Source organism: Rhinopithecus roxellana, chromosome 20 (genome assembly GCF_007565055.1).
Source record: "Rhinopithecus roxellana isolate Shanxi Qingling chromosome 20, ASM756505v1, whole genome shotgun sequence".
In the NCBI taxonomy this organism is placed as follows: domain Eukaryota; kingdom Metazoa; phylum Chordata; class Mammalia; order Primates; family Cercopithecidae; genus Rhinopithecus; species Rhinopithecus roxellana.
In genome coordinates, this window is record NC_044568.1 from 82,053,536 (window position 1) to 82,079,657 (window position 26,122).

Genomic DNA, 26,122 nt, shown 5'->3' on the forward strand with positions numbered 1-26,122 from the left:
AATGGTGCAATTATAGCTCATTACAGCCTCGAACTGGGCTCAAGCAATCCTTCCACCATAGCCTCCCTAGTAGCTGGGAATAAAAATGTGTACCACCACAGCCAGTAGACAAGGACTTTAAACAACCTATTATAACTATGTTCAATGAGGTAAAGAAATACAGACTAAGTGGCCAGGAACTCAAAAAATTGAAAAAAAAAAAAAGAATGAAAACAGAAACATAGGCTCCAAATGAAATAAAAGAAACTCTCTACAGAGAAACAGAAAAAATAAACTGAATGAAAATACATAACTAAAATATACAATATATGCAATAAAAAATTCACTGGATAGGCTTAATAAAAGAAAAATGATGTCAGAGGAAAGAGTCAGTGAGCCTGTGGATAGATAAAAATTATATAACATGAAGAAGACAAAGAAATGAACATAGAAAAAAGGAACAGAGCATTAGGAAATACCAAAACATCAAAAGATCTCCTACATGTGGGTAACTGGAGTCTCAGAGGAGAAGAAAGAGAATATAGAACACAAAGAGTATTTGAATAAAGTCTAAAAACTTCCCAAATCCAGCGAAAACTATAAATTTATAGACTCAATAAGTTCAGCCAACCCCAACAGGATAACTGCAAAGAAAGCTATGTCTACGTGCATCATATTCAGACTGCTAAAACCAATGGTAAATAGAGAATCTTGAAAATAACCAGAGAAAATTAACACATTATATACAGGAAAATGACAATTCAAATGATACAAACATCTCATCTTAAACCTTGGAGGCCAGAAGAGAGTGGAACTACAGCTTCAAAACGCTGAAAGAAAAACCCAGAATTCTATATCCATTGAAAATATCCTACGTGAATGAAGGCAAAATAAAGACATTTTCAGATAAAGAAAAAAATTAGATAATCATTTGCCAACCAAACCATCGATACAAGAAATACTGAAGGAAGTTCACAAGGCTAAAAGAAAAGGATACCAAAAAAGAAACCTGGATCTTCAGGAATGAATGAGGAACACTGAAAATCGTAAATATCTGAGTAAATATTTTTTCTCCTTATTTCCTAAAATACATAGTGTTTAAAGTAAAATTATAACACCACTTTGTGGGATTTATAATGAATGCAGATGTAATACATATGCCCAATTAAAACCTAAAAGACTACAAGGAATGGTTGTAAATGAACCTATACGATTGTAAGGTCTCTACATTCTATGTGAAATGGTACAATATGAACTCTGAGAAGACTATTAAAAGTTATGGATAGATATTGAAATTTCTAAAATAATGCAAAAAGATAAAACAAAAACAGCCAATAGAGAAATTAAAACGGAAGTCTTTTAAAAAACTCATAATCCAAAAGAAGGCAGAAAACGAGGTACACAAAAGAACAAAACACAGAGAAAGCAAACAAAAAGCAAATTTTAAAATGACAGACCTAACCATACCAATAAGGACATTAAATTGGACTAAATACTCCAACTAAATGTCAGAGTCACCGGGCGCGGTGGCTCACGCCTGTAATCCCAGCACTATGGGAGGCCAAGGCAGGCAGATCACCTGAGGTTGGGAGTTCAAGACCAGCCTGACCAACATGGAGAAACCCCATCTCTACTAAAAATACAAAATTAGCCGGGCATGGTGGCACATGCCTGTAATCCCAGCTACTTGGTAGGCAGAGGCAGGAGAATCGCATGAACCTGGCAGGCGGAGGTTGCAGTGAGCCAAGATCATGCCATTGCACTCTAGCCTGGGCAACAGAGCAAAGACTCCAGCTCAAAAAAAAAAAAAAAAAAAAAAGCAAACCGCAGCTATACACTGTCTACAAGAGACTCACTCTGTATATACACAGATACACAGATAGGTCTAGAATAAATACAAAGAAAATACCAGGTTGGCTGGGTGTGGCGGCTCACACCTGTAATCTCAGCACTTTGGGAGGTCAAGGCGGGTGGGTCACTTGAGACCAGCCTGGGCAACATGGCAAAACCCTGTCTCTACTAAAAATACAAAAATTAGCTGGGCATGGTGGCACACGTCTGTAATCTCAGCTACTCGGGAGGCTGAGGCAGAAGAATCACTTGAACCCAGGAGGTGGAGGTTGCAGTGAGCCGAGATCGCACCACTGCATTCAAGCCTGGGCAACAGAATAAGACTCTGTATCAAAAAGAAAAATAAAAATAATAAAAGAATATACCAGGCAAATATAAGAAGTATAAGGAGGATGAAGTGATTATAATAATATCAGATAAGGCAGACTTAAAAATAATAGTATTACAAAAGATAAAGGAGGACATTTTATAAAGACGCCAGTTTATCAGAAAGACAACACAATCTTAAACATGTATGCCCCCAATAATCCAGTCACAAAATACATGACATGAAAATTGACAAGATTAAAAGGGTAAACAGACAATTTTACAATCATAGGCGATTTTAACAACCCTTCTCAAAAACTGACATAACAACTAAATCTAAAAAAATCAGTAAAGATATAGAATAAGACTGGACACAGTGGCTCATGCCTGTAATCCTGGCACTTTGGGAGGCTGAGGTGGGAGGATTGCTTGAGCTCAAGAGTTCAAGGTCAGCCTGGGCAACATGGTGAAACTCCATCTCTACAAAAAAATACAAAAATTAGCCAGTCATCCTAGCATGCGTCTGTAGTCCCAGGTACTCAGGAAGCTGAGCTGGGAAAAGGGCTTGAGCCCAGGAGGTGGAGGTTACAGTGAGCTGAGATCATACCACTGTACTCTGGCCTGGGTGACAGAGCCAGACACTGTCTCAAAGAAAAACACCAAAAAAAGACATAGGATATATGAATAATACTAACTGATATTGATGTTCTTTTAAGTGCACACAGTATATTCAGCAAGATAGAACTTATGCTTGACTATAAAGGAAATTTTAGTAAATTTAAGAGGACTGAAATCCTATTGAAATCTTTAGTCACAACAGAATGAAATTATAAATTAGTAACAAGAAATCTAAGAAAATCCTAAGCATTTGGAAATGAAACAACACATTTCTAAATAATCCAACATCAAAGAAGAAATCACAAAACTTTTCCAACTTAATGATATTGAAAACATACTAATAAACAGTTAACATACAACTAAAGCAGTACTTAGAGGATAATGTATAGCTTTAAATGCTTCTATTAGAAAAGGAAAATGGTTCAAGTCAATGACTTGCAGAGTCTTAGCTATGTACACATTGCTAGCTGACCATGAGGCCTGTGCACCCACAGATAGGACAGAATGTCCAGACAAAAGTAAACATTGGGGCAGACTTGTAAACTGCTTGAATGTTGAGTCTGTTCCCTAACTTAGCTGGCAAAGGGTTCAAGCTTTACTGGCTCAAGGCGTTTCAGCACAACCTCTGATCAATCACTGGCTAATCAGTAAGATATTAATATGCTGACCTGCGAACAACCTCATGGACGCCAGGCTTAAAATTTTTAAAAAGAATTTAGAAAAAAGAAGAAAAGAAGAACCAATCACATACGGTTCTAGCTCAAGAAACTGGAAAAAGAAGAGCAAAGTAAACCCAAGCAAGTAAAAGGAAAAAAAAAAAACAGAAACCAACAAAATAGACATCATCAAACAATAAAGAAAAACGAACACAGCCAAAAGCTAGTTCTTGAGACAGATCAACAAAACTGGTAACAGCTGGCTAGAATCAACAAGGAAAAATGAGACACAAATGAGTAATATCACGAATAAAAACCAGTCATCACTATAGATTTTGCAAACATCAAAAGGATAATAAAAAGCACAGGTAAAGTTCAAAGTTATAAGCAGCCTTTTAGCAAATTCAAGGCTGAACAATCACCCTGAAAGAGTTGTCTCTACAATTCTAATATTTATCTGTTCAGCATAATCAAAAGGTGTGCTTTTTAAAAATATAATTTAACATAAGCACACTCAATAATTTAGACTGAGGCAAAGCCAAGTATCTTCCCTCATCCCAACAATCATCCTGAAAAAGCTTCGAAGGCAGGATATCAGGAATTCATACAACTATCTGAATTTGGGCTTTTATTTTATTTATAATTACTGCGCAACTTTTTATGACACAAAATAATTGTTGGGATCCTGCCTCTTCTAAAGTGCCTTTATCAATTTCCGCTTTTAAAAAGTTTCTTATGGTATTTACTGTGTGTGTTCCAATCTCTAGCTTTCAAAATATGTGAAAAAGTTCTTTTTCTAAAGCCACTTTTATAAAAATTATATTCAGAGACAATGTCCTACAATGCATTTAAAGACACTCAAAACAATGTCTAAACATTGAGAGTATGGCTAGAAAGTTCTACTACATTTGAAATATTGTTGAGCTCTTCCCCCCAATTTAATAAAACTACATTAAAAATATAAATTTCCAAAATATAAATGAGCTATTCAGATTTGACCATTAAAGATGATTTCCTGGCCAGGCACGGTGGCTCACGCCTGTAATCCCAGCACTTTGGGAGGCTGAGGTGAGTGGATCATGAGGTCAGGAGTTCAAGACCAGCCTAACCAACATGGTGAAAACTCATCTCTATTAAAAATACAAAAATTAGCCAGGCATGGTGGCAGTCCCCTGTAATCCCAGCTACTCAGGAGGCTGAGGCAGGAGAATTGCTTGAACCTGGGAGGTGGAGGTTGCAGTGAGCCGAGATCACACCACTCCACTCCAGCCTAGGCGACAGAGCAAGACTCTGTCTCCAAAAACAAAAAAATATTTCCTGCTTGACTACTTTTGAGAAAAATTCTCACATGGTGAAGATAAGTGGTCTTTCCATGGGATCAAGTCCCACAATGGCCATGTACTGCTTCATCTGAAGAGCCAGAGGGGGAATAATGCTAAATGCACAGCTTGTAGGGGTTACCACTTATCCAAACAACCCAAAGCCAGCAGGGACCCGCTTCCCAGCAGCAGCAAATGAAAAGCAACAGAAACCAAATGGCACTCAAGAAAAGGGTTTTAGTAATTAGTATAAAAAGGTTTCCTATAAAAGAGAACTTTCATATTCAAAATGTCAAAAATGGCCAGGCACAGTGGCTCACACTTGTAATCCCAGCACCTTGGGAGCCCAAGGTGAGAGGATGGCTTGAGGCCAAGAGTTCAAGATCAGCCAAGCAACATGGGAAGGCCCAATCTCTACAAGAAAATTTTGAAAAAATTAGCAGGGTGTGGTGAGTGCATACCTATAGTCCTGGCTACTCAAGAGGCTGAGGCAAGAGGACTGCTTGAGCCCAGGAGTTTGATCAAGGCTGCAATGAGTTATAATCATGCCACCACACTCCAGTTTGGGCAACAGAGTGAAACCCAGTCTCCCAAACAAAGTCAAAAATGGCTTTAAAAATATTGATTAGAATAATACTCAAAGGAAAAAAAAGGTGTCAGTTAAAAAGCAACTCCTTAAATGTAAATCAGAAATAGTTTGTAACAGAGCCAAAGAAACCATTATAAGCTGATACATAAATAGGCATTTAATGATTTTCTCAGTGTTACATTATTGATCTAAGAGGCCCTCTGTTTCCGCTGAAATGAATAAGTAATTTGTTTAAGATAACATTAATAGGGGCCAGGCGCAGTGGCTCATGCCTGTAATCCCAGCACTTTGGGAGGCCGAGGAGGGCGGATCACGAGGTCAGGCGTTCGAGACCATCCTGTCTAACACGGTAAAACCCCGTTTCTACTAAAAATACAAAACAAAAATTAGCCGGGCATGGTGGCAGGCACCTGTAGTCCCAGCTACTCGGGAGGCTAAGGCAGGAGAATCACTTGAACCTGGGAGGCGGAGGTTGCAGTGAGCTGAGATCGCGCCACTGCACTCCAGCCTGGGTGACACAGCGAGACTTTGTCTCAAAAAAAAAAAACAAAACAAAACAGGATTTGCAGCACATCAGATACCCTGGGTCCTTCTTATCATTAGAATCACCATTATAAAGAACAAATCTCACATTGTCTTTCGGTGAAACATCTGCATAATTTTAGAAATCACAGCAAAAGAGCAGAGATATTAGTTACATCCATCACATCCAAAAAGGCATTTCCGAGTCACAAGACCATGAATATCATTTATGCAACATTTACTTACTAATGTCAGAAACTACCACTTTATGCACTGAAAACGTAATGGTGACTGAGACATGGTACCTAATCTCAAAGAGTTTACAGTCTATCTGTGAAAACAATACAAAAAGGTATGAAAGCACACAGAATGAGGTCCAACACCCTACAAAGAGAGCCAGAGACGACATCAAAGAGGCCGGGTGCAGTGGCTCATGCCTGTAATCCCAGAACTTTGGGAGGCTGAGATGGGCGGATCACTTGAGGCCAGGAGTACGAGACCAGCCTGGCCAACATGGCAAAACCCCATCTCTGCAAAAAATACAAAAATTAGCCAGTGTGGTGGTGCATGCTTGTAATCCCAGCTATTTGGGAGGCTGAGTCACAAGAATTGCCTGAACCCAGGAGGCGGAGGCTGCAGTGAGCCGAGTTCATGCCACTCCACTCTCGCCTGGGCAAAACAAGAGACCCTGTCTGAAAAAAGGAAGAGGGGAACGGAGAAAAGAGGAGGGGGCCAGATTCTGGTGGGAGGTGATGACTGCATAAAAGATTGGCTTCTTCTGGCAAAGGAAATGTTGTCAGAGGCACAACATGCTCAAACTGCCAAATATTTTGTTAAGAGTTGCCTTTTGCATAAAAAAAGAGACTATAGCGGAAAATTAAACTTTACTGGCAAAGCTGCACGTATCAAGAGAAAAGGGATCTACTTAACCTAGGAGGAAAAAACGTAAAATATCACAATTTCATCTTGGCCTATTCCCCATATCCCCTATTCAAACCCACATTTATTTCCTCATGCTACAGTGTGTGTCAGGCATGAAAGAGGACTCAGGGCTGAACAAGAGGGACCCAACATTGCCCTCAGGAAACCAACGCAATGAGCAATCAGATAATAGAGCGCTTCTGAAATGGCTACACATGATTCTGAAATGTAGCTCCCTGATTAGAGTTACCATGGAATAAAATACTTAGCTTAAAAGGTACTGTTTTAAGAATTGTCCAGTAGTAAAGAAGAGAGCAACTGTTATTTGACATCAGATATGATGGTATACCAGGAATTTTAAAAGAAACTTTGACATCCCACACACATAAAAAAGGAATCATGCTTGAATTTTCAAATAAATGCTACTAACTCATGTTTTACAGACTTCAAAGCACTCTTACACACTGTTCACAGCAAGGGAGGCCAAGCAGCTATTTTAATAATTACCTACCACTGGTCAAGCACTGATTGTGTAGTATGGGGCTCTTTGCTGGAAACTTAATATCCATGATCTCATTTCATCCTCACAACAATCATGCAAGGTAACTATTATCTCCCTCTTACAAACACGGAACCTGCGGCTTTGAGGGTTTACATAACCTGCCCAAAGACACATGGCTGACAAGTGGTGGAGCCAAAGTTAGTCCCCGTGTCAGTCTGTGAAACTCCGTTTATCCCGCTGCACAGCTTCAATGTCACTGAATGTGGCCAGCAAAGGAGCTGAAGAGTATACAGTGAGCAGAGGAAGCTGGATTAGACTTCAGGTCAGGACTTTGAACTCAGTGTTCTTGGAGCCACACTGAAGCCTCACTATAACTGTAACCTCAAGGTCCCCACCCCCACCTGAAGTTATCTTGAGCTTTCTAATAATTCAATCCCTCTGGATTCTCTCTAAACCATCTTTCTAAGGATGGTAGGGAAATGGATCACAGAAAAAATCTCTATGCAAAAATTAAAATATTTAACAAGCAACATCAATCACACCCTGCATCTACCACTATCCCTGGTGTCTGATGCTCCTGAAGTACATTCCGCACTGAAATCTGCTATTAAAGAACCATAATAAAAGCTCAAAACCATGCCAAGGTTCATTTACTCAATCTCATGGAATCCTCACAATAACACTAAAGTCCATACTATTATGCTCAGTTTACAGAGATAAGCAGAAGTTCATCAACGTTAAATAAGGCACCCAAGGTCACACAACTGTAAGTGATGTTGCAGTATGATTCCAAAAGCCTAAGCTTTTCCCCTCTACAACACAGCCTGGATTCCTGCGATAGTCAGACAGTGAAAGAAAAATACCGAAATACTGTGATCTGAATTTGTATATTTGCAGAAATTTTCATATATAATTACTCAACAGTTCTATCAGAATTATATAGTTTCACTGTGCGGCATTTTGTTAAAGTAAAAAACAAACATATCACTTAAATTTTTCACATCTTTTACATTATCAAAGCAGCATGGTACTTGAAATTTATTTGAATATGTAGCTTAACAATACATATTTTCTTTTTTTTGAGACAGAGTCTCGCTCTGTTGCCCAGGCTGGACTGCAGTGGCGCGATCTCGGCTCACTGCAAGCTCCATTTCCCAGGTTCACACCATTCTCCTGCCTCAGCCTCCCAAGTAGCTGGGACTACAGGTGCCCGCCACCACACCTGGCTAATTTTTTTTTTTTTTTTCAGTAGAGACGAGGTTTCACCGTGTTAGCCAGGATGGTCTTGATCTTCTGACCTCATGATCCGCCCGCCTCAGCCTCCCAAAGTGCTGGGATTACAGGCATAAGCCACTGTGCCCGGCCAGCAACACACACTTTCATCAATATTTTATTCAAAAACTTTCCATCTTAAGAAAACAAAACATTTAATTGATGGTTAATATCAAAATTATTTAGGATCCTACAGGAGACAGGGTGCCCCATCTTTTTAGAACTCTTTTATTTATTTATTTGTTTTTATTGAGACAGGGTCTCACTCTGTCACCCAGGCTAGAGTGCAATGGGCACGGATGTTGGCTCACTGTAACCTCCAACTCCTGGGTTCAAGCAATTCTCTTGCCTAGCCTTCCAAGTAGCTGGGATTACGGGTGCATGCCACCACGCCCAGCTAATTTTTGCATATTTAGTAGAGATGGGGTTTCACCTTATTTGCCAGGCTGGTCTCGAACTCCTGACCTCAGATGATCTGCCTGCCTCGGCCTCCCCAAGTGCTGGGATTACAAGTGAGAGCCACCGTACCCAGCCTAGAACCGTATTTTAAAAGCAAACAAAATATTCAGTTTATTTGTTTGTAAAACAAGGCTGGGCATAGTGGCTCATGCCTGTAATCCCAGCACTTTGAAAGGCTGAGGTGGGTGGATCACCTGAGGTCAGGGGTTCAAGACCAAACTGGCCAACATTGTGAAACCCCGTCTCTACTAAAAATACAAAAATTAGCCACGTATCACGTTGCACACCTGTAATCCCAGCTACTCGGGAGGCTGAGGCAGGAGAAGTTCTTGAACGCAAGAAACAGAGGTTGCAGTGAGCCAAGATTGTGCCACTGCACTCCAGCCTAGGCGACAGAGCGAGACTGTCTCAAACAACAACAACAACAACAAAAACAAGTATTTGATACAAGTTTAATGGAGTGAATAAATCTCAAATATGTATAAACAAATGAGGGAAGTACAGAGATGAACAGGTCAATGTAAGTATTAATTTACTATAGGTACTTCTCATTCTCAAAGTAAATCTGCAACTCACTTTAGAAAAAGTGCAACGAGAACGAGAAAGGAACAGAATGGAGGTAAATGAAAAAATATACTATGTAGCGTACCTAATGAATCAAAAGATTTGTCTTATTTTCTCATCTATACATGATACTTACTAATTATTTCATTTATTTCAGAGACAATCTCAAAAACAAACCAGGCAGCAATGAGTGTAAGCTGACTGAGCCCACAGCTTTTAAATTAAGCGGGCAGTGGGAGGGCAACCGCTCACTGTATTTAATACACAAAACAGAAAACCAAAACACTTACCAATCTTTACTTGCTCGGGCTGGCTAAGGGAAACAAATGCTGATGTGTCATCAATCCAGGATATCTGAATGTTACCTGCAATCGCAAATTAAAAATAAAGTGAACATTTGTCCATGTGGAGAGCTATCAGATTTAATGTGCATATCTTACATATTTCAGTATAGTCTATCTTTAAAGAGAGAGAAGGTGCTTATTTAAAACGTGATCAAAATCTCAGCACTATAGAGAGTTACCCTGTTTAAAGGCTACCACAGCAGTTATTTAGGTTAAAACTTCAAGAGAAGAGACAAACCAGTGGGAAAAGAAGCGATTAGAAATTTAACACAATAGAAAGATCCTTCCAGATTAAACCCTGGGGCTTGTCATCATTCAGTGCAATACCAGGATTGGAGACTTATTTTCCTATCAAGACCACTAACAAAAATCAGAGACCAATAGGTTCAAAAACACAACTTTTTTTTTTTTGAGACCCAGGTGAGTGTCACCCTGTCGCCCAAGCTGGAGTGCAGTGGCACAATCTCAGTTCACTGCAACCTCTGCCTCCTAGTTCAAGCAATCCTCCCAACCCAGTGTCCCAAGTAGCTGTGACTACAGGCACACACCACCATGCTTACACATAATCTTGTTGAAAACAGTGTTAGAGGCCAGGCGCAGTGACTCATGCCTATAATCCCAGCACTTTGGGAGGCCGAGGTGGTAGGATCACCGGAGGTTGGGAGTTTGAGACCAGCCTGACCAACATGGAGAAACCCCATCTCTGCTAAAAATACAAAATTAGCTGGACATGGTGGCACGTGCCTGTAATCCCAGCTACTCAGGAAGCTGAGGCAGGAGAATCGCTTGAACCCAGGAGGCAGAGGTTGAGGTGAGCCGAGATCACGCCATTGCACTCTAGCCTGGGCAACAAGAGCGAAACTCTGTCTCAAATAATAATAATAATGATAATAATAATAATAATAATAGTGTTAGTACTTAAAGTAACTTTGTATGCCTTGATGTTCGTTCTGACTTATTTTAAATATTTACATTCAGAAACGGCATGCCGTATTATCAGTGTAGGAGGCTCTGCTGTGAAAGTCTACTATTCTAAAATATCAATTTAAAATAAAGATAAGAAAAAATAGATCGGGCTCAGTGGCTCATGCCTGTAATTCCAGCAGTTTGGGAGTCCGAGGTGGGAGGATCACTTGAGCCCAGGAGTTCAAGGCCAGCCTGGGCTACATGGCAAGACCCCAGTTCTCTTTTTAAAAAAATAAAAAATAAAATAAAATTTTAAAAAAATGAAAAATGGTGTTAGTTATATGGGAGGCCTACTTTGTATCTGCTTTTTACTCTAAACGTTAAAATACAAGCACTTTAACTTCTTTTAACAAAATCTTCAAATATTTTTTAAATGGCTACACACTAGAAGATACATAAATACTTACTAAACTTTTTTTTTTTTTTTTTTTTTTGAGACGGAGTCTCACTCTGCCGCCCAGGCTGGAGTGCAGTGGCCAGATCTCAGCTCACTGCAAGCTCCGCCTCCTGGGTTTACGCCATTCTTCTGCCTCAGCCTCCCGAGTAGCTGGGACTACAGGCGCCCGCCACCTCGCCCGGCTAGTTTTTTGTATTTTTTAGTAGAGACGGGGTTTCACAGTGTTAGCCAGGATGGTCTCGATCTCCTGACCTTGTGATCCGCCCGTCTCGGCCTCCCAAAGTGCTGGGATTACAGGCTTGAGCCACCGGGCCCGGCCCTAAACTTTTTTACTACTGGACATTTAGGTTTTGTGGCCTTCACTTTATCCAAGAATTTCCAAAGAGACTAGCTTAAATGCTTCGTTTGTTAAAGTAAGAGAGGTATTGCTGTGGGTTTACAATCAGAATGGTTTTCGTAAACACATATCAGGAGACTGCTCAAACGAACCTAATCACATGACCTGGTAAAAAAGGAAAGAGAAGGACTGCCCTACCTCACACACGTATCACAATTCCTGATCTACCCAAACATCTGTCACTTTGATTAATCTAAAGCAGAGATGACCTCCCCTCCCATTATGAAACATACAAGCCCTCTGAGTTTAATCTTAAAAATTATTTACGCTCAGCCACAGGTTATTTTCCCCGGTCAGTAGTAAGGGCCGTCATCATCATGGTGTTTTGCTTTCCATGAATTAATAGCTCTGTATTGTGAGGTGCTATTAAAAGTTTCTCAGATCACATTAGCACAAAGATAACAGTATCCTAAACCAGAAAATTCAAAGAGTGAAATTAAAACTTTGAATATTAACATTCTTTTATGCCCAGGCCAAAGCTGTCTTTCTACTTCTGACCACCTATACCAAATGAATAGCAAAACCCTAAAAGGTACATCTGAACCTGTGACTTACCAAAGGCACTGAAAAGCTGGTAAAGGTCGCTGGTTTTCCATTCTTTGGGGAACGTCACATGGAGAACATGATCACGTTTAGGCTGCACTATAAGACAAATTTATAATGAAATGTTGATGGGTGAAAAGTGATCAAGTAAACCAGCGGTTCTTTGATGAAACTAAGTCTAAGCTAATATGCAGACCTGTTATGAATTCCTCATGATTACCAAACAACTCCAGAAAGTATGCCTAAGATTGGTAGGATTCTGCCATGGTAATCTAGACCTTAGGTTCTGATACATTACAGAACCCACAACAAACTGAACCCTATGCAAAGATATCTTCTCTTCTTATGAAGTTCCTGTGCAAATTATGTTTATTTTTAAATTATATATATATATATATATTTTTTTTTTTTTTTTGAGACAGGGTTTTGCCCTGTCATCCAGGCTAGAGTGCAGTGGCACGGTTATAGCTCACTGTGGCCTCAAACTCCCAGGCTCAAGTTATCCTCCCACCTCAACCTCCTGAGCAGCTGAGGCTACAGGTGCATGCCACCATGCCTGGCTAATTTTTTTATCCTTTAATTTTGTTTTTGTAGAGATGGGGGTCTCACTATGTTACCCAGGCTGGTCTCGAATTCCTAGCCTCAAGTGATCCTCCCACCTCGGTCTCCAAAAGTGCTGGAATTACAGGCATGAACCACCACACCTAACTGTGCAGATTATTCAGAAGAAAAACAAGGCTGCTCTGTTCATGAAGTTTCACTTCACTAAACATTTAACTTTCCCGTTTTAATATACTTAGCTTAAAAAAAAAAAAAAAGCACTATCCAAATTAGATGGACTAATTCTTAAGTAAGGCAATCCTGAGTCATGATCTTGTTTTCTAATCCCAAACCTAGACCTTTTCTGTGCAGCCCTAAGCAAGAGACCTAATCACTCTAACCACCCTGGACTATAAACTGGGAATGGTGATATTTAGCATCAGAATTCTTGTGAGAATGACAGACCAAAATATCAGTCTAACATGGAGGGCAACACAACAGTATGTCCTCAAACTATCATTGCAACAATTATTATCACCAAGTATAGTTCACCCACTTCTACCTGCCAATGACATGCATTAAGGTAAAAAAGACCAAATGAAACAGCAGAAAGAAAAGCAGAGGAAAAGAAAAAGCAACTATCTCCCATAGACCCTCCATGTTTTTTAAATAAAAAAAAAAAAACAAAACAAAAATCAACCTACTAAATTCAGATATATACACACTCAAGTAATTGGAAAATAGAAATTTTACCAAGATAACTGATAGCTAGCATATCTTAAAAATCTATTATAAATACTTATAAAAAATGATGAAATCAGAATTCTGTGTGAAAATGAAATATATAGAGAAGATATACATTTTTAAAATTCAATTCATGCATAAACTGGAAAATATAAGTGAAGCGATGACTAATGAATGCCCAAGAGTCCCATTAACTTAAGTATGCTATTCATATCAACCACAAAATCACTGCCCAATTTTAAGTGAAGAAAGCTTTTTCTTCAGTAATATTTTCCTGTTATCCCTTCCAGACTACACATTTAAATGCACAGATGCAATAAGAAAATAAAAATTTACTTACAGTCTGGTCCTTCCAAGTTTAGATAGGGGATATCCATGACCCTCATAAGAAATAACCTACAAGAAAAGACCAACAGGTAATGGGCAATTTCCTTTAAACGATAGGTGTTTTGACATTTTTAAGGTTGAATTAGAAAAAAAAAAAAAAATTGTTTAATAGGCATTTACTAAATTTTTTAGTAGAAGCTCCTTGATATCACTCTATTTATAAAATCATTTCTATTGGTTTTTTTTTTTTTTTTTTGAGATGGAGCCTCACTCTGCCGCCCAGGCTGGCGTGCAGTGGTGTCATCTTGGCTCACTGCAACCTCTTCCCCAGTTAAGTGATTCTCCTGCCTCAGCCTCCCGAGTAGCTGGGATTACAGGCATGTGCCACCATGCCTGACTAATTTCTGTATTTTTAGTACAAACAGGGTTTCACCATGTTGGCCAGGCTGGTCTCAAACTCCTGGTCTCAAGTGATCTATCTGCCTCTGCCTCCCAAAGCGCTGGGATTACAGGCATGAGCCACCACACCTGGCTTTATTATTAATTATTATTATTATTATTATTATATTATTATTTTGAGACGGAGTCTCACTCTCTCGCCAGGTTGGAGTGCAGTGGCACAATCTTGGCTCACTGCAACCTCTGTCTCCCCAGGTTCCAGCAATTTGCCCACCTCAGCCTCCCGAGTTGCCGGGACTACAGGCGCAGGCCACCACGCCCGGCTAATTTTTTGTATTTTTAGTACAGATGGGGTTTCCCGATGTTAACCAGGCTAGTCTCGAACTCCTGACCTCAAGTGATTCACCTGCCTTAGCCTCCCAAAGTGTTACAATTACAGGCATGAGCCACCGCACCAGCCATGTAAAATCATTTCTAAAGCTCTGAAATTCATTTCAGAGATTTTTCTCCTGGGCCAAATATTTATCACAAATAGAAAAAACAAACAAACAAACAAACTGGTATCCCCAACAGTTCCTGGCACTCAGTAGCTGCTCAATAAATATTAGTTAACTGAACAAAATTAATCATCAAAGAGTCAAGGGAAAGTCCTCCGCTGAGCTGTCGTTTTAGTTAGTCCAAGTAAACACAAAGAAAATAAATATTACCCATCTTACCAATCTAAGAACAAGTGTTTCTACAAATTCTAAGGGTAACCCTTACAATGGACATTTGTGAACTGAGAATGACAGCACAGGTTTCTTTTTTTTTTTAATGAAATGCAAAGTCACTGGATAAATGCTAATCTCTCTGGGTAAACTGTACAGTCTGAAATAAGTGACTGTCTCAAAAGGCCACATTATTATTCTCATTTAAAACACACTAAAAGCACAAAACAAAACAATCCTTGGTAAAGAAAATTATCACACTAATATAAATCATAGCAGTCATTTTATGTTTATCTTCCAAAATGGGTACAAAGGCACTTAAAAAAGAGTGCTTGTAAATTACAACTCTCTGTCATGCCATTCAATTTTCTTTTATTTCCAAGATTATGGACAAAATATCAGGCATTCTGTTGTAAGATTATTTTAATGAGTTTTACTTAGATAATAATATATTATGTATTTCTGGTAGAGACAACATTATACAGCAAATTAAAAAGGCAATCTATGTGCCCAAGAAGCAATTAGTTTGGCTTCACTGAACTGCAATTAAGGAACATCATTACAAGGCATTCAAAAGCCAAGCAGGGCCAGGCGCGATGGCACACCTGTAATCCCAGCACTTTGGGAGGCCAAGGTGGGTGGATCACCTGAGGTCAAAAGTTCAAGACCAGCCCAACCAACATGGCGAAATCCGGTCTCTACTAAAAATACAAAAACTAGCTGGGCGTGGTGGTGCGCACCTGTACTCCCAGCTACTCAGGAGGCTGAGGCAGGAGAATCACCTGAACCCTGGAGGTGGAGGTTGCAGTGAACTGAGATAGCAACACTGCACTCCAGCCTGGGCAACAAGAGCAAAACTCTGTCTCCAAAAAAAAAAAAAAAAAAAGCCAAGCAGGGCAAAAGCTAGTTTACAAATCGAACCATCAGCATGAACAATACTGTTCTGTTAATGTCAGAAAAAACGAAGTCATGGTACTCAGTGGTTTGAGAATTTGTTGTCTGCCCTACAGTTTAATAAACCAAATGCTATGGCTAAGAAACCAAATTTAATTTTAGTTCGCTAATTTAGGCTCAAGTGTACTATTCTGGTTTTGTAAGCTGTTTTAACCAATTTAATCAATACTCCCTGCAATGCCAGAAGACAAGAAGATACATAAAGCACCTAGCATGGCAGGTTCTCAGTGAGGGCAGCTATCATTTTTTCTTAAATATTATTTTCCAGCATAACCGATACACACAGGAACTATCATTATTATCGCCTACCAGAACCTAATAATAACAAAAGTTATTCCTAGGTTAGTAAGCTAGTTAATTAGGTAAGCTAACCAACCTAGGAATGACTTTTGTTACTGTTAGTCATGCTTCACATAATTTTCAATTCTCCGTTTAGTAAATTTAGAAATAGTCTCCAATTCTAAACACCAAATTTATTTTAAAAGTTAACAAAGGCCGGGCACCCTGGCTCACACCTGTAATCCCAGCACTTTACGAGGCCAAGGCACGCAGATTACCTGAGGTCAGGAGTTTGAGACCAGCCTGGCCAACTATGCTAAAACCCTGTCTCTACTAAAAATACAAAAAACTAGCGGGCGTGGTGGCGGGCACCTGTAATCCCAGCTACTTGGGAGGCTGAGATAGGAGAATCACTTGAACCCAGGAGGCAGAAGTTGCAGTGAGCCGAGATTGCGCCATTGCACCTCAGCCTGGCAACAGAGTGAGACTCCATCTCAAAGAAAAAAAAAAAAGTTAATGAAACGTATCAAGCACCACAAAAATAACTGAGAACAAAAGTTGAATCAACAAAATGTTCACTGCTATACCATCAAATATGCCAAAAATCAAAATCAACCTCAAGATTTGATAATACATGGAGGTCAGTAAATTATAGTTCAAAATTTCAATATATTAAGCAATCAAAATAACTATGAAAATGTCAAAACATGGATAACTTATAATTTTAAGTTTTAAAAAGGCACAAAATTTTACACTATGATTTTACCTTTATAAAATATTGCTGTCATTAAGCCAAGAATAAAAAAAATCCTCCCCTCCCCCGCCAACAGCTTTAAGAAACTCTGAGCTTTGTTTCTCAAAATTCCTTTTATGATCATTTTTTAAACTTTAGAGGCTAATAGAACTGGGAAGCCCAGGGGAAATAACTAGAGACTTTCTTAGAAAAAGCCAACTGAAAATGTCATTTGAATTAATCTTTCATATACTATGCACTACCTCACCTGGCAGGAGGGAGAAAAATATAAATATAAAAATATAAATATAAAACCATAAGCTTGAATTTGCAATTCCTGTATTTCTGTTTACAATTCTGTTATACTGCTAAAGTCATGGGACCTCAACAATAAATTTAGGAAACTCAATGTTGTACAAATACCAAGGAGGATTATGCTAACAAAGAAAAAGAAGGCTCTCCCAATTTCTCTTACCATTTAGATGTTTTTAAAACATTTTTTTGAAAAATATTTTTTGTCAAGTAATATATAGGCTATGTGTTCTCTAATATTTCACCTGAATTTTCAATATTATCTCTGATTAAAGTAAGCAAGAATTTATTCTCAGCTAAAACACTCAAAAGATTTTTTTTATTTTTAATTTTTATGAGTACATAGTAGATATATATATTTATGGGGTACATGAGATGTTTGGATACAGGCATGCAATGTGAAACAAGCACATCATGGAGAATGGAGTGTCCATCCCCTCAAGCATTTATCCTTTTAGTTACAAACGATCCAACAACACTCTATTTAAAAATGTACAATTAAGTTATTACTGACTATAGTCACCCTGTTGTGCTATCAAATAGTAGGTCTTATTCATTCTATTTTTTGTACCCATAAAAGCTATTTTTTAATGCAGTCAATCCTACAGTATCTTGTTTGTTTACTCCACATTACCTTACACAGAAACCCCTTTCAAATGAATTATTAATAGCACTTCTCACTCTTCTCCTATACCTCCACCTTCACATCTGGGGTTTAGAGGGAACTGAATAGCTCCAAAGCTCGGAAGAACACGAAAACCAACTCTGTGTGACTTGGCAGACTGCGGCTCTAGAGAGCGCCACGCAATTGTGAAACTGACTCTAAAACTGTGGCTGAGCGTCTGCGGAACTGAACCAAAGTAAACTCTCCCAACGGCCTCCCACCGTCCTTATGCCATGCTGTTTCGAAGCCACTGCTCTGGTAACATCTCTGCCCTTCTGAAGTAAAATTAAAACATTTCAATGTAGGCATGCCTCATCCCAGCTGGCTGTCAAAGGGCCTGCACTGACTCCCTGGAATGATTTGATAAAATACTTCACATATGCATCATCCAACTTGACAGTTTTCATCCTAGCATATGAGGAAATGTACTAGGCAAGCAGAAATGCTGATAAAGACATGAAAGGATGTTCCATCACTGTGAACTGTATTGAAGAACAATCTCTCCTAGAAGGACTTTCATCTGCAGATATCAAAAAGACACTCAGACTAACACTTGCATGAAACATTCTTTCTATTTTAGTGAATATCCGAGAGGGTGTAACACGGTAAAGACCCTCAAGACTGCGTGCGGAAGTCTTGCCACATTTCTGAAAGCTTTCTGATGAAATATTATTTCCCCACTTATTCTCTAAAAGACTGACATTAACTCTATCAAACACTAAAATTAAAATTCCCATTAGATACAATGGCTAATTTTACAAAAGAATTCTATCCTAAGAAACAGTGTAACTCAAGTTCACATTCTAGATGCCACAGAGCAAGTTTTATCCTTTGTGGAATCTGTCATTTTTAAAACGTTGTACGAGTATACCACTGGCAGTGCTGGTTATCCTGACTTTCAAACAAGTCTGGAAAGACTCCAGAGTAAAGCACAGCATACCAGGGTCTTTTGCTCAGTACACTGGATCACTTCCACTCAGTCTCTTCACAGGCTACACAGCATATGCTACACAATACCTTTCATCTCCAAAGAGCCACCACCTCATCATCTCCAATACCTTTCTGCTGGGTGGCACTCACAAAAAGCCACCCTCCAAACTTTTTTGTGAAATGGGCAATATAGGCCGAGTGCGGTGGCTCACACCTATAATCCCAACAATCTGGGAGGCCGAGGCAGGTAGATCACCTGAGGTCAAGAGTTCCAGACCAGCATGGCCAATGCGGTGAAACCCCGTCTCTACTTAAAAATACAAAAATTAGCCAGGCATGGTGGCAGGTGCCTGTAATCCCAGTTACTCAGGAGACTAAGGCAGGAGGAGCCCTTGAGCCTGGGAGGCGGAGGTTGCAGTGAGCCGAGATTGCACCACTGCACTCCAGCCTAGGTGATAAGAGCGAAACTCCGTCTCAAAAAATAAAAGGATGGTATGAAACTGTGCCCCAGACTGCCTAAGAAGGCTCATCAGTTACTGAAGAATTTCATTTCAGATATAAAACTCTGATACATAGAACCCTGAACCCTTAGCAAAATGTGCTTCCCGGCCAGCTGGATCAGCATCACCTGGGAACTTGTTAAAGCTACAAGTTCCTGGGTGCCATCCAAGATTCCTGACTCAGAAACTCTGGACTGAGAATCATGGAGTTAACAGGGAAACAGTATATTCAATGTGGTGTTGTTAATTACCACTAAAGATGATGTAGCAATCAGCTGGATAATGACTTGTGCCAACTTCTCCAAAAGATATTAGTCTTAATTTGTTTATATTAAATCATTCTGTGGCTCCTCCCTGTTAATCCCACTGCTTCAGGAGGCAGAAGTGGGAGAATTACTTGAGGCCCGGAGTTTGAAATCAGTCTGAGCAACATGGGGAGACTCCTGTCTCTACAAAATGTAAATTAGCCGGGCAAGGTGGCTTGTGCCTGTAGTCCCAGCTACTAAGGAGGCTAAGGCAGCAGGATTGCTTGACTCCATGAATTTGAGGCTGCAAAGAGCTGTAACATGCCACTGCACTCCAGCCTGGACAACAGAGACAGACCCTGTCTCTACAATAAATAAATAATTAAATGAACAAACACATAAATAAAATACTTAGAAAAACACAAAACTAGCCGGCCACAGGGGCTCACGCCTATAATCCCAGCACTTTGGGAGGCCGAGGCAAGTGGATCACTGGAGGTCAGGAGTTCGCGACCAGCCTGGCCAACATGCCAAAACCCCATCTCCACTAAAAATAAAAAAATTAGCCAGGTGTAGTGGCACATGCCTGTAATCCCAGCTACTCAGGAGGCTGAGGCAGGAGAATTGCTTAAACTCAGGAGGCAGCGGTTGCAGTGAGCTGAGATTGTGCCATTGCACTCCAGCCTAGGGAACAGAGCAAGACTCCATCTCAAAAAAAGAAAAGAAAAACACAAAACTTTGACACAAAATTTTAAAAAGGAAAAAACTGCCAAGCACAGTGGCTCATGCCTATAATCCAAACACCTGGGGAGGCCAAGGCAGGCAGATAGCGTGAGCTCAGGAGTTTGAAACCAGCCTGGGCAACATAATGAACCCCACTGCTACAAAGAAACATAGAAAATTAGCTGGGTGTGGTGGCACGTGCCTGTAGTCTGAGCTACTTGGGAGGATAAGGCAGGAGGAGCCCTTGAGCCTGGGAGGCGGAGGTTGCAGTGAGCCAAGATTGAGCCACTGCACTCCAGCCTGGGGGTCAGAGCAGGACTCTGTCTTGAAAAGAAAAAAAAAAGAAAAAAGAAACTATGAATAAACAAAAGAAAAACATAAAACTATTAAATACCAAGGACTACCTCAAAATCCAGAAGGCAGTAACATAAGCCTTCTACCACTCCTTGAAACTAGGAGGTCGAACTGTAGCATGCGACTAGGTTCTCTGCAAGAGATAAACTGGGCGAAATTACTGCTGACAGCTGCTATTCTTGTTTTTAAGACAATTAAAAAAAAAATTACTCAAACTACTCTGTTGGCAACTCATTAGCAAAAGTCTAACCCCTTTCTGTGAATTGGCCACAAATTAAGCTTTAGCCACCAATGCAGAACTAAAGATTAGCAAACACTTGAGGGAGTAACACACACGATAAAAAAGAATCAGACACCTCTAACATTATCAAAATCCTCCACCCTTACCACAAAGCTTCAGACACAGATTATGTCAGTACAAGCACACGAAGATCAAAGGTTATTCTATGATGACACAGTGGCTTGCCTTGGACTGTGGCTTATCTAAGTCATTCCCTAGTAGTCCGGTGAATATAAATGGGTTGCAAAACAATGCTGCTATTAACCTATTTTATGCAGCTATGCTCAAGAAAACAAAGTATGATATTCAAAAAATGCACGCAAGCAGTCCTAAAGGTGATTCAGGAATACTTTGGATGGAGACTCAAACCTCCAGGAACTGAAAAGATCATTATAGTTCCTTCAAATTCTATATCACCAAATCTATAAAATCACAGATTTGCTTCACAAAGGAAAGGAAATACTTAGTTTTGCCCCTGAGACAGCAGGTTTTCCAGTCCTAAAACTGATGGCAGAGGAGGAGCATGAATCAGACAGGTGACCACTTTAAGAAGCAGTTCGCAAAAAATGGTCACACCCAGTGTTGGAGCCAGTGCAGCGCAAGGCATGCATGTACTGACAAGAGCTCCAACCATGAAGGAAGGTTGTGAGTAAATCACGACAGATCTGGCTGGTAGGCCACTGAAGGCTGTCTACATGACGCTGACCACGAGTTTTAATGTGTTTGAAAATTCCTTGTCGTGTGTGTGTGTGTGTGTGTGTGTGTATAATTCTTTTAAAAATATTTTAAGTTATAGGATACATGTGCAGGACATGCAGGTTAAATACGTATCTTCTAAATTGAGACAGGGTCTATGTTGCCCAAGCTAGACTCAAACTCTTGGTCTCAAGTGATCCTCCCACCTCAGCCTCATAAATGGCTGGAAAGACAGGTGCACACCACTGCATCTGGCTTTTTTTTTAAGTTATACAATTATATAACTAGTATAATCTCAATCCGCAAATGAAGAACATTGATCTCAATTAGTAAATGAAATAGACACAAAACACAAACTAGCAGGAAACTAAGAGGACAGCTTTTTTTCTTCTGGGCTGAGGAATTATCAGTGGGATTTTTGTGTTTTAAAAAGAAAAAAAAAATTAAGTACAAAAATTCCTAACTAAAATCACATTTATCACGGCCTGTTCAGCCTCAGTTGCTCCTCTCCTGTCTGGAAGTTATGGGTCCTCCTGTACTGAGAATGGAAGGCAGATTTTTCCAAGTTCAGCTACTTGCCCTGGGCCACCACGGGGGCAGACCCTAAGCTTCCCACTACCTGCCCTATACACACAGGCCCTCTCTCCCACATGCCTTTTAACCTGAGCTGTCTCCACAGCCTCCCTATGAAATGGTAAGCCTACAGTCCCAGCGGCAGCAGCTAGGGTCAAGGGTTTTCATCCTAAAACACTAGTCAAAGCCCTTGTGTATATAAGAGAAGCAAGTGCTTGGGATACAACATTCCAGAAACATTTTTTTATAATACTCGAAGGGCTGATGAAATTATGGCTTTGTGTGATGGCACAGAGCCTGGTACAAAAAATGAGGTTGCTGTCTGAGGAAGAGCTTTGGGTACAGCGAATTTTCAAGGCAACAGGAACAACAGGCAGTGAAGAGAGCCATGTGGCCGGATATCAAAAGGACAACCTTCCCACGACTGCAGTGCAAAGCAAGCTGCTACCTGGGCATAGGGCTTGCCAGGCATACCTGGTCCCACACACCGTGATCACCGTCAGGAAAATGAGTGAATCAGCATCTCAGGGTGAGGAGAGGCCTCAGAGGTGTATGGACACAGGGGCTTAGTTTGCATAATGATGCATACACAGGACTGGATGATCTAGACAGACTTCTAACGTCATGACATGTCTTAATAAAGAAGAACACAGTTTATTCTGGTCTCTCTTCCTAGCAAAAGGAAAAACCTCAAGCCCCCAAACTCTTTATCCTTCCTCCTAAGAACTCAGTATTTTCACTCCCTGAGGGAAAATTTGCATTTGTGTCCATCTGCTTTCTGCTTCCACCAAGACTACACTTCCGATTTCTCAAAAAAGAGATTTCCAAATAAAATTGTACCCCTCTCCTACCACTAGACTGGGATACAGAAATGCTGAATACAATCTCATCTCAACACAATTTGAGCACAGAATTAATTTGCGGCTCACCCCAAGTCACAAGCCTTCTAAAGAGAAATTGAAACCTTTACCGACTGGCAGCGCTACTGTACTTGCAAATGGTCTTGGTATTTCCTTCAGGGCACAGAAGTAAAAGCACTTCATAAGAACCCGTATGCAAGGCTCATCATTATACATATTTATGTGCTATAAAAAACTAATTTTATCATCCAGGGTAGGAAGCATGCAGACACCTCTCACAAAATAAGCTCATTTATTTTGCTCACTAAAGCTCTTGTGTAAAATAAGGGTAACCACCGGCTAGATGGGAGTGACTGTGGCATCAGTTATTTTAATTTCACTCAGGTGGGGGGAATACAGTTTTCAATCTAGCTGCTTGCTGTTTTGACAAACAGAGCGTTACTCAACATTTGTCCTGAAGCCAACTCGCGTCCTTTCTTAGATACATACAACACTAAAACAAAGGCAAAAGAAAAGGAAGAAAAAAACTAAACCAGCAGCTCATTTCAACTGTCTCCATCAAATGAAGCATATCAAATTACATCAACTAAAAACATTAAATTAAGCATTATACAAAGGCAATGCCTGCAGGGCCTATAAAACAACATACTGTAAAGTGTCAGAGGAAACAAGCCCCACACAATCCAATGGTCTAAGTCAACATCTTTTAGAGACTGTGCTCTGGCCAAACATTGAGAGAAAAGAAAATCTTTCAAAGAGACTAACATTGTCTCTTAAAAAGATATGCAACCAACTATAGCATTGTCCCTTATAGAGACTGTGTGCTATGGAGGAAGAATCCCTTCTGAGTGGAACACAAGCTTGATGATCCCTGACTCTGCCACTCCCGGGGCCCTAGGCAGATGTCTCGGCTTTAAAATGGGCATATTTTTCCCTACCTGTGAGGACTGCCTTTAGAAAAAATAGTCAATGCAGGTGACATACTGTGCATAGTGGAAGGTGTTCAAAGGATAAGCTATTTGATAGGTAGCCCAAATTTCTTAGAGTATACTGCTAATCCTTGAACACTGCAGATTAAGTGCTAAATAGTCTTGGAAATAACTATTGCCCACTTGCTCCTAGCCAGGACCAATGCAAAACTGGAAATAGCTAAGACTGCTGACTTTACTACTAACATGCCTACAGTGGGCTGAATGGTGGCCTCCAAAAAGATATGTACACTTTCTACTCCCTGGAACCTCTGAGTGCTGCCTTAGTTGGAAAAGGAGTCTTAGTAGATGTTATTATATTAAAGACCCTGAGATGAGATTATCTGGGATTGTACAAGTGGGGCCTCACTGCCATCACACATGTCTTCATAAGAGAGAGGCAGAGACAGGACACACACACACAGAGGAGGAGGAGGAGGCAATGTGACCATGGGGACAGAGACTGGTGTGATGTGGCCCTAAGCAGAGGGATGCCAAGGAATGCCAGCAGCCACTGGAAGTCAGAGGAGGCAAGGGACGGATTCTTCCCCAGAGCCTCTGGAGGGAGCTCGGCAATGCTGATAACTTGATTTGAAACTTCTGGCCTCCAGAACCATTAGAGATGTATTAACCTAAAACACTTGGTATTGTAAGCCATCAAGCTTGTAGTACACTTGAACACTAATCCAATACCCTATTACAGAGGAGGCAAGCTGCTTAAATATACATCCAAAGGTTGACTGATTTCCTTTTACCTCAACAAGTTACTTTTTCAATTATAATAATAAACAAGTTATTAAGCCAGAGAGAAATGTACTTTAAAGTAACCAGAGCAAGCACAAGAACAGCTCAGCACATGGACTGCCCCTGTAGTGCTGCAGGGCTAGCATACCAAGTACAGGTTGCTGGGTGGGTGGCCTGTAAGATTTCTTTAAAAAGCAGCCTTTTAATGCTGCCACAGAAGTGGCAATCAAGATTACAAGGCAGAAATTAGATAAGGCAGTATCAACTTGAGGCAAGCAGTCCCTTCCCTGAAGTAGCACTTGTTTTCAGTCTTAAAAAACCAGACTCAAGGCTTCACAGTAATTTAATATGCCCTGTCTTTTGCCTTTGTGAAAATCAGTGAGTGTATTAAACTTTGAGGGTAATCAAACCAAGCCAATTATGGAGATTCTTTTTATCATGGTAACTTGGGGAGCCAAAAACAAAATAAACAAGACGTTGAGGCAAAATAAATGGGTTTGGTTAAAGTATGGGAGGAAGAAAAAATGCATCTTGTGTATTGGGGAAAATATATTTTGTGAACTAGGGAAAAACTGGCTTCAAGTCTTCTGGATTCTGGGAGGCTGCTCGAAGCATCTGCAGTGCTGTAATTTTACTTCTCCATGGCACCTGACTCTAAAATTTATACAATCCAGAAGAGGCTGAAAATGGGGACTCCATTTTTTTAAAAGCCATATTTCTTGGGCTCTTTATGATTAAAGAGTAGTATCAACAATCACACAACTGTCCACATGCAGCCAGTTTATGATACACTGTGCTCCCTAGTCCAGGATCCAGACCCATTTTTGGTAAAAGCTACGGGGCAGAGGATATCATATTTTAAAAGATTTATTACTCCTTTATGTAAGCATATTAATACAAAATTAAAGAATAAGTACTACCAAGTTCTTGGGAAAGCCAACCAATAAGAAAGGGGCCTATGATCACCAATGCTATAAGTGGCCTCCTTCCTGCCTTCCCTGACCTCGGTTCTGGCATCACCAGGGGCTTCTGGGAAAGGGATGAGAAGGGATGTGCCCGGCACAGGCAGACAAATGGAGGAGGCTGTGTTCTCGACCCTACTGCCTCACAAATCAGCCTCACCAGCGTCAGAAGGCTCAACACAAATTAGTGCAAATAACACACAGGGCAGGTATTTTCTTCTCACTTACAACCCAACTTTGCAGCAAGACCTTTAAAATTAAGATGCAAAGACAGTTATACAGTGTTTTCTTAGTAAGATATCTAAATTGCCATTATTAAAAAGTTTTTATTGGCATCATGTATGTGGGCCACTTTGCCTCTATCAACACAGAGAGACTGTCACCGAAGGGTCCTCAGCTTGGAACACACCGCCTGCTGTCCAC

General features: G+C 40.2%; 1 protein-coding gene across 1 annotated transcript in view; it reads right to left on the minus strand.

The window, feature by feature from the left end:
* LOC104664873 (poly(A)-specific ribonuclease PARN) overlaps positions 1-26,122 on the minus strand; it is a 153,080-nt gene that overhangs the window by 107,244 nt on the left and 19,714 nt on the right. The window contains exons 6-8 of the mRNA XM_010366552.1: positions 13,830-13,885; positions 12,218-12,304; positions 9,849-9,923 (exon numbers count right to left, since the gene is read on the minus strand). Of these exons, the coding sequence (XP_010364854.1) occupies positions 9,849-9,923; positions 12,218-12,304; positions 13,830-13,885 (218 nt within the window). The remainder of the gene's footprint in view (positions 1-9,848; positions 9,924-12,217; positions 12,305-13,829; positions 13,886-26,122) is intronic.